Source organism: Berghia stephanieae, chromosome 14 (genome assembly GCF_034508935.2).
Source record: "Berghia stephanieae isolate SIO BIC M18660-M18661 chromosome 14, UCSD_Bste_1.3, whole genome shotgun sequence".
In the NCBI taxonomy this organism is placed as follows: domain Eukaryota; kingdom Metazoa; phylum Mollusca; class Gastropoda; order Nudibranchia; family Aeolidiidae; genus Berghia; species Berghia stephanieae.
The window spans coordinates 6,916,135-6,926,134 of record NC_088373.1 but is presented as its reverse complement, the minus strand read 5'-3'; the positions used below and the strand labels follow the sequence as shown (position 1 = coordinate 6,926,134).

Genomic DNA, 10,000 nt, shown 5'->3' with positions numbered 1-10,000 from the left:
TACCATCGATAGTAAAACCTGTGTAGTATGATGTATCTACCAATCACTACCATTGTTTAGATTATGACGATTGTCCGAGAGGCGTGGTTATCTACCTATTAATTGAACAGGCGAATAAAGTCTTAAGCGGAAAGCGCGTGGTAAGAGATAGCGTTCCATTAACATTGGAGACGTTTCCGATATCTTGACTATTTCATGCCTATAATCCCTTAGGCAAGACTTTCTTGGACTGTTTCATATTGACATTGGCTTAATTGTAGGAGAAATGTCCCATGTTTTAAGCATTTTAATTCAAGGTGTTAATTTAATTTTGCAAATTTTGTTATCCACTGAACAATTGAAGGGGTTTTGAAGTAGACGTGCCAGCAAGTGAAATTCGCTCGTCACAATTTCTTTTCTTTTTTTTTTTTCTTTCTTATGATTATTTATTTATTTCCTTTTTGTGTATCTTTTTTGTTTTGTTTGGTTGTTGTTGTTGTTGTTGCCGATATCGGAGTAGGCAGTGTTGTAAATTTGCAGGGACCCTCCCTGTTGTCCCTTACTGATTTCCGATATCCACAAGACGGCTTGTCTCGCTTCAGCCTGGATTTCGTTGTCTTCAGCATCGTACCATACGACCTCCACCTTAGCGGAATCCAACTCGCTGTCGGGGTCCACCAGGTTGCATGTGCACTGCAGAGCATTTTCTAGGACGTACCCATCCGGACAGTCTTCGCCCAGAGTGACTGAAGGCGGTTCTGGAAAGGGGGGAGGGGGGGGGGGGGGAATAGAACAACAATAACAAGATATTTTAATTGGTGATGTTTGTTTATTTGTTTGTTTGTTTTGTTGGACTTTATATCTTGGGGGGGGGGGGGGGGACGGGAGGGGGAAGAGTTGGATTTTAAATCTTATTTTGTGTTTGAGATAAGAGGAAGAAGAAGATTTCCATAACGCTTTATGTCAAGGTCTCCTAGCGCTTAACACCAATTGCATAAAGCTTATACTTAGTGGGTAAAATTCCTCACACGTACACAAGTGCATTAACTACACACACACACACACACACACACACACACACACGCGCGCGCGCGCGCGCGGCGCTCGCGCACACACACACATTTATACAATATATAAATGTATATATATATATATATATAAATATAACTGACGGTTGGTCTATTCAGCGAAGCTGCTTTGTGCCGCCCTATATTATCCAAATTTGTCAGAAACCGCTTTTCATCATATATTTTAGCATCATGCTGCTTTTCGTAGGCGCTCGCGGATCTATCCTGACAAGCCGCGATAGGTAGCCTACCTACTGTACGTACGAAGGTTATGTGTCATCACAGACGGCTCTCTTATTCTTGTTGCCCACTCCAGGCGAGATGTGTGACAAATTTGGTGAGGGTGGGCTATGGTATGACGCTCCTGCTGAGCCAAAACAGGAAAGGCCGCCTTGTCATTTAAAAAAAATATAAGACTGTTTTCTTTTGTTTTAAAACTACGGTTATCCCCCCCCCCCCCAACACACACACACACACACACACACACACACACACACACACACAACCAACTAATGCGCTTTACTGCTAAAATAACTAGGTCAGGCAGTACGGCAAATTTATTTTTGGACACCTCGGGGCCTGACTTGGGAGAAATCAAAACCATAGATATCAGTTTTATCATTGGAAGAACAGATTTGTTGTAATCAAAACATACGAATGAAGAAAATAACAATAAATATAGATTTTATTGATATTTGTTTTGCTTAAATGGATTTTAAAAATCAATAAGAATATTTCACAAATCATTCACCGTGTAGAGCCCCATGATGCTATAAATAGAATCCCAGTCCCGGCACACACACAGCAGTTCAACTTGTTAGTTATGTTTTTGTCTTTGGAGTTGATATGAGGTGCATTGAGGTTGTATTTTCTATTCATTCTATTAAATTTTGAATATTATCACCGTTGATATTCAAAGGAAGAAATTTTATAAGACTGTCTAATCGCTGTTGTCATGATATTTTTAAAATGATATTCACAAATCTCAATGATGTCAATACATATGATAGGATCAATGGACAACTTCAGTGATCGGGTGATAACAATTTTGCTTTTTAGAGTAGAGTAAGGTCGACAAATGGACTTCTTTTACATGTGCCCATCGTAAATACCCCCTATTTATAATTCAAACCATACATCCCCCCCCCCCCCACCCTTACACACAATAATATACACACATTCTAAAAAATAAACCCACTAGAACATTTATGAAGCGAAATATCCATTCCTTGTGCTCAAGGCACTTATAATTGGTCCTAAGCCAATACCCACATGAGAGATGAGACATGATGCCTGTTGGGCGACATGACATTTTTCTCGGACACAGACAACACTGTAACCGACCAGGTATTCATTTTACACCTGAGTACGGTGAGAGAATGTATTTTCGATTCATGCCACTTTTAATAAAGAGCTAGCAACTGCCCCTGATATATATATATATATATATATATATATATATATATATATATATATATATAATATATACTCGTATATATATATATATATATATATATATATTTATGTATATATATATATATATATATATATATATATATATATATATATATATATATATATTGAATCGTGTTGGATACAAAATTATGCTACGAATAGTGCTCGACATATAGCAATGGACCTACGGAACCACTTCAACAAGCAACATAAACAAACCAAACTCATGTAACACAGTCCTGATGATGGCTGAAAAGGCCTGAAACATCGATGTAGACTGACTCCAACATTGTGGTAAATATTAAAATAATATATATATATATATATATATATATATATATATATATATATATATATATATATATGTTATATAAACAAGAACATAGGTGCACAAACAAAATGGCAATTTCAGATGGGCAAGAGATAATTACATCAATGGATAGTTATTCACGGAAGGCATTTATCAAAAAAAGAAAGTTTTTAGGCGTTTCTTTAATGTGACAAATCTAGATGGTCTTAAAGGTTCAGAGAGGGAATTCCAGGTAGAAAGGGACAAACTGGGACATGGCTCTGTCCCCGTAGGAATTCAATTTTGCACAAGGGACAGAAGTAATATTTGAATCAGTAGATAGGGAATGAGATTAGCGGAAGTGAAGCGTCCCTTGATTGGACGTCACCTTACAGAGAGAACGTCAAAATGGTTTTGCGCATGCGTCTCTCTCCTCCTCGCTTTCGGTGAAGTGTCTCATGCCGCACAACCAACATGACGTTCTCTCTCTAATAAATTTTCCGCTCGTGACTTCCATTCAAGGGACGCTACTCTTCCGCTAATCTCATTCCCTATATATGAGTTTTCTAGAGAAATTGTAAGCAATTATTAAATCTTGGGTAATTATGGGAGCCGAATAGTCAGCAATTGCTTTGGAACACACAACAGCTGTCTCATACTAGATTCTAGAATCCACAGAAACCCGTACAAGCAATAGTCTAAAAAAAAGACAAAACTAAGGACAACACAGCCGATTTTTTAAAACAATTTAAACGGAGAAAATGGTGATGGTTATGATAGATTAAAGGGAAATAATCATTAATATCTATGACAACTAATGGGTATCATCATTATCTGAGTTACGTCCCTTACATAAACAGGAAATTAAGAAATCCGCCAAAATGGCTTGTTGTTGTACTTGATGTACCTTATCACTCAATTCACTTCAGTTATTATTATATTGGTGATGGTGACAATGCTACTGGTGATGGTGGTGACTGTTATGATGATGGTTTTAACGGTGATGATGATTGGTGGTGGCGATGATGACGGTTGTGATGGAGATGATAGTGAGTGGTGATGATGATGATGATGATGATGATGATGATGATGATGATGATGATGATAATGATGATGATGATCCTGGTGATGATGATGGTAACGGCAACGATGGCAATGATGGTGATGGTAAGTGATGACTAGTGATGGTTACGGTGGTGATGGTCGTGATGATCATCTCATGATGTGCATGGTCATGATAATGGCGACGTTGACGAAGATACCGGTGATCGTGATGATGATGATGATGATGATGATGATGATGATGATGAGGATGATGATGATGATGATGATGATGATGATGATGATGAGTGACACATTTGCTTACTTAGACAATGTGACAATCTGTGGCAGAAATCAGCAAGAGCATGATGAAAACCTTGTGAAATTTCTCAGGTGTGCCAAAGAACATAATATAACATTCAATGAAAGTAAGACTATCCAGTCTGTTAGACAAATCAAGTTACTTGGATTTCAAGTGTCCAAAGGTTGCATTCAGCCAGACCCTGACCGATTACGGCCACTGAGAGAACTTTCAGATCCTCACAATATCAAATCTCAACAGAGAGTGATTGGAATGTTTGCATACTACTCATCCTGGATACCTCATTTCTCGGATAAAATACACCCACTGGTCCAAAATACCACCTTTCCATTGTCAGGAAAAGCCAAGGACTCGTTTGATCTTTTGAAAAAGGAGATTGAAAACGCTGCTGTCGTGACAATTGACCACAACGCTCCTCTAGTTGTAGAAACCGACGCTTCTGAAATTGCAATCGCAGCAACACTAAATCAAGGTGGACGTCCTGTGGCTTTCTTTTCAAGAACTCTGAACCACAGTGAAAAGAAGCATTCTTCTGTTGAAAAAGAGGCTTACGCTATTGTGGAAGCCCTTCGAAAGTGGAGGCACTATCTTCTTGGAAAGCATTTCAAACTTGTGACAGATCAGAAAAGCGTTGCCTTTATGTACGGAAATTCTGCAAAAGGAAAAGTCAAAAATGATAAAATCCAAAGATGGAAGATTGAACTGTCAAGCTACAGTTATGACGTTGTGTATCGACCTGGAAAAGACAATGTAGCGGCTGACGCATTTTCAAGGGAGTTCTGCTCATCTACTGGTTCAGATTTAGAAACTTTAAAAAGCCTTCACGACTCACTCTGCCACCCTGGAATTGCAAGGATGAACCATTTTGTCAGGTCAAAGAATCTCCCATATTCCGTGGATGAAATACGAACAATCTGCAACAACTGTAGGTTTTGTCGTGAGCTAAAACCTTCATTCTACAAACCGCAGAACCTCAAAGTGGTCAAAGCAACTCAACCATTCGAGCGTTTGAGTGTGGATTTCAAGGGTCCCTTGCCGTCATCGTCCAAAAATCGGTATCTCCTGACAGTTATTGATGAATATTCTCGCTTCCCTTTTGCGTTCCCATGCTCTGATATGAGCTCATCAACTATCATCAAGTGCTTGTGTCAATTGTTCTCATTGTTTGGAATGCCTATTTCAATACATTCTGACAGAGGTGCTAACTTCATGTCAAGTGAGCTTCAAGATTTCTTGTGCAAAAAGGGTATCGCCTCAAGCCGAACGACCCCATACAATCCCCGGGGAAATGGACAGGTAGAACGTCTGAATGGAACCCTTTGGAAAACTATCACGTTAGCCCTGAAATCACGTGGTTTGAATGTTAGTCAATGGGAGTCAGTGCTTCTTGACTCTCTCCATTCAATAAGATCACTCTTATGCACTGCGACAAATGAGACTCCTCATGAACGAATCTTCCGCTACAAAAGAAAGTCAAGCACTGGTACAACACTTCCTAGCTGGCTGACTACTCCAGGAACTGTTTTGATGAGGCGTCATGTAAGAGCCTCTAAATACGAACCATTGGTGGACGAAGTGGAACTGTTGGACGCTAATCCGCTCTATGCCTACGTCCGACTTCCTGATGGTAAAGAAACTACTGTGGCTTTGCGTCACTTAGCCCCTGCTGGTGAAATGACTACTGCCCAACCCTCCAATGAAGAATCATCCATGGCGTTTGACAACACGAGCGTAACTCCACATTTTCAACCTGTTCAAAAGAATGTGGGAAACGATATTTTACCTGAAACTGTTCTAGAACAGCTTGATGTACAAACTGTGGAAGCGGGTGTAGTGCAAAAATCTGCCTTGGACGAACCATCAGTCTCTGATCCTAACAATCCTAATGAGCTTTCTACTCAAAATGAATCCCGTTCAAACTCCAGAACGAGTGGCTTCATTCGGACGAGACCATACAGTTTACGAAATAGAGAAGCATAATTTGAAATCTCTTGCCACATGCAAGGGGGGAAGAATGTCATGATATTGTTTACTGTTTAGAGATAGTTCTATTTGTCACTTAATGTTTGTAATTGATCTGTGTCTGTACTGTATTGTCTAACTCTTTGTGTTTTAATTTCTTTCCAGATCATGTCGATTTAAATGTTGAATAAAGCCTATATTTTGCATGGCAATCATTCGAATTACTTTCTAGCTTCACAACAATGATGATGATGATGATGATGATGATGATGATGATGATGATGATGATGATGATGATGATGATGATGATGATGATGATGATGATGATGATGATGATTATGATGATGATGATGGTTATGATGATGATGATGATGATGATGATGATGATGATGATGAGGATGATGATGAGGATGATGATGATGATGATGATGATGATGATGATGATGATGATGATAATGATGATGATGATGATGAAGATTTAGGTGTGTTAGTAGATCAGGAACTGAAGTTCTCTAAGCACATAGAAACCCAAGTAAATAAAGCAAACAGAATCGTTGGCCTCATTAGGAGGTCGTTCACTCATCTTGATAGAGATAACATGAGACAATTGTTCACTGCACTTGTACGTCCCCACTTGGAATTTGGCAATGTAGCATGGGCACCACGACTACAGAAAAACAAAGACCTCATAGAAAGTGTTCTAAGACGCGCAACTCGGGTCATTCCGGGATTCAAAGATCTAGAATACACAGAAAGACTGAAAAAGATAAGAATACCTAGCATGCAGTATAGGAGAGACAGAGGAGACCTAATTGAAGCGTACAAATACACACATAATTTATACTATGTTAGCACGAGCCCTCTAAATCTTGATTCCACCAGCACCACCAGAGGACACAGATTCAAACTCTCCAAAGAAAGGTGTTCTCTAAACCTTAGGCAGAACTTTTTCTCAGTTAGGGTAGTCGACAAATGGAACCGCCTGCCTGCAACAGTTGTCGACGCCCCTTCATTGCAGGCATTCAAGTGCCGTCTTGATGCTCATTTTGAAACAGAAAAATACTGTTTGTAAAGTTAAATTCAGACACCTCCTTCCACCATGTGGCATGCCCAGTTTTGAGAGACTTGAATTATATACGTTCACGAATGCACAAGAGCAGATAAAAGGCTGTAAAAGCCTACATAAATCTGGACTTATATCATATCATATCATATCATATCATATCATATCATATCATATCATATCATATCATATCATGATGATGTTGATGATGATGATGACGGTAATGATGGTGATGATCGGCGGTGGCTATAGTGATGGTTGTGATGGCGTGCATTACTTTGACTGTGTGGCCTTACCTAATGATGATGATGATGATGATGATGATGATGATGATGATGATGATGATGATGATGATGATGATGATGACGGTAATGATGGTGATGATCGGTGGTGGCTATAGTGATGGTTGTGATGGCGTGCATTACCTTGACTGTGTGGCCTTACCTAATGAAACACTTTCTGTTGCAGGGCAAAACACTACTGATAATATAAGGAGAACAACGAGAGGGGAGCAAGACTCCATGACAGGCAATTTACATTCTGTGACAAATACAGCACGTATCGGTCACTTTAAAATATCGTTGATGGCTGAGGAAGAGTCGTGGGCCTGAAACGTAATAAATATTATGAGAATATAATGTGCTATGACCGTTTGTTTGTAAATATTATGTGCGCGTAGGTTTAGGACATTAGATAGCATTTCTTTAAGTGACAAATATTTATCATCATTTTGATTGTAAACATATATTTCGTTTTCCGATTCATCCTGAAATAGTACCTGGAGGCCTTCCGAATGCTCCTCGTTCTAGCATTTTCTTTCAATTTGTATTATCACCGTGGACCCTTTTGTCGGGCGTTTATTTATTCAATTTGTCATCATATAGAAGCATTTTTAAAACTCTAGAACAAACCTTGATAGATCTGTGAAAGTTTAAAATTTCCTAATTTGACCATTGTTTTGATTCTCGGCCGCCATTTTGATTTGTGAAATATTGAAAGGTAGGGCAAAGCAATCTTAGGATTTTTTTTTTCTATTAGGGTAAGCTCGGGGTCGGAGGATTTTTTTTCTATAAGGGTTTGTTATAAGTCTTAGTAAAGGTGAAAGGGTGTTTGTTTTTTCCTATTAGGGTTAGTTAAAGGTAACAGGTTGTATTTTTTCTTAGGATTAGTTCAGGGAATATTTGGGTTATGTCCCTTATCACGAGGAGCTTTCGAAAGGCCTCCCCAATTGGATTCAGTTGTCTGATGTCACGCAGCCCGGCAACGGCGGCCATCTTGGTTCTAAACAAAGAAAATCATTACTTTTTATTCTTCATGCTGGCTAGACCTTTTCATTCCCTTTTCATATGCCTTTTGATCAGAATGTGTAAAAGTAAAAACATGATCATATTTATGTGTTTTTTTTTTCCCCTCAGGAAACGTTTTTATGCTCGCCGGGGAAATATTTCATACGGGCGTCCGCCATTGTTCCGATAGTTTAGAGCTAGTGTTACTAAGTTACCATGCGTCATAAGGAAGGAAGTGACGTTACGACTATTGAATCCTTTAAGAAATCCTGCTAAATAAAATTTCCTAATGTTTATGCTACAAGTGACACCGTTCTGCTTCTTATAATCTGTCCATAATTCCAAAAAGAATAAATAAATAAATAAATTATTCTGTTTTGTCAATCAAAAACTATTTTAGAATAGGAATAGGACTGAACCATGACAAGAATCTTGTCGGCCATGGACTGAACGCATAGTACAAGACTTAAATTAAGAAATTAAGGAGCAGGCACCGGTATAAGATAAACATAATCTGAACAAGTGTGTATGAAAGGTGTCATGCAAAGCAAGAGAGTAAAATAGAAGTAGAAGAAAAGAACCATCCCCAAAAAATCAGTCTACCGAGGAAAGTCTGATTTTTTAGGATGTAGACTGATTTTTTTGGGATGTAGACTGATTTTTTGGGATGTAGACTGATTTTTTTGGGATGTAGACTGATTTTTTGGGACTTTTATTTTTCTTGTATTTTTTCTTTCTTATTTTGTCTGGAAGAAAAAAAAACATTTTAAAAAATCAGTTTACAGGGGTAGTCTGATTTTTTGGGATGTAGACTGATGTTTTGGGATGTTTTTTTCTTGTATCTTTCTTTCTTGCTTTGTCATTATAAAAAAAAAAAAAAAAAAACAAAAAAAAAAAAAAACAACAAGAATACTGGGGAAGTAGGAGCTTTCGGAAGGCCTCCCCTTACTTTGTCTGGAAGAAAAACAAAACCATCCCAAAAAATCAGTCCTCCCAAACCCCCCAATTATTTTTTTTTTAAAGTTTCCCCCCCCCCCCTCCCAAAACCCCCACAATTATTTAGGTCCCCGAGTTGGCGGTAGTACCGTAGTCTAATTTTTTTGGATGTAGACTAATTTTTTTGGGATGGTTGTTTTCTTCTATTTTTCTTTCTTGCTTTGTCTGGCACCTTTCACACACTCTTGTTCAGATCTTTATCTAGTAGTCTACAGCACTTACCATAGGCTTGTCAGAAAAGAAATTAAGACAATGAAAAAAAAAAAATAATAATCTTAGATACTTTTCACAATAAAAGCAAACAATCATTTGATTACGAACATGATTTAGGCGATAATCAAAACAAAAATTTTGCCTTCATTATTTGGTGGCCATGATGGAATCTTTGTTGACGTTTAAGTAAAGAGTTAAAAAAAATATGATTGCAATTTTGGGTATCTCGATGCTTTTCTGGTTCGAGGCTACATGGCAGTGACGTCATTGAAAGTGGAGAGAAAGATAAAGGGAGTAAATGTGACTCATAAATAATTTGGCCTTTTT

At 38.2% G+C, this 10,000-nt stretch overlaps 1 protein-coding gene across 2 annotated transcripts in view; it reads right to left on the bottom strand.

Annotated features, from left to right (window-relative positions):
- The window catches only part of LOC144959664 (uncharacterized), a 63,536-nt gene extending 53,675 nt beyond the window's left edge, over positions 1-9,861 (bottom strand). The window contains exons 1-3 of one of the 2 annotated variants that reach the window (XM_078892334.1): positions 9,782-9,861; positions 7,623-7,785; positions 543-737 (exon numbers count right to left, since the gene is read on the bottom strand). In XM_078892334.1, the coding sequence (XP_078748460.1) occupies positions 543-737; positions 7,623-7,701 (274 nt within the window). In that variant the 5' untranslated portion in view covers positions 7,702-7,785; positions 9,782-9,861. Of the gene's footprint in view, positions 1-542; positions 738-7,622; positions 7,786-9,682 lie in introns of both variants that reach the window. The other variant, XM_078892333.1, reaches the window with a different exon arrangement.
- Positions 9,862-10,000: the final 139 nt, after the last annotated feature.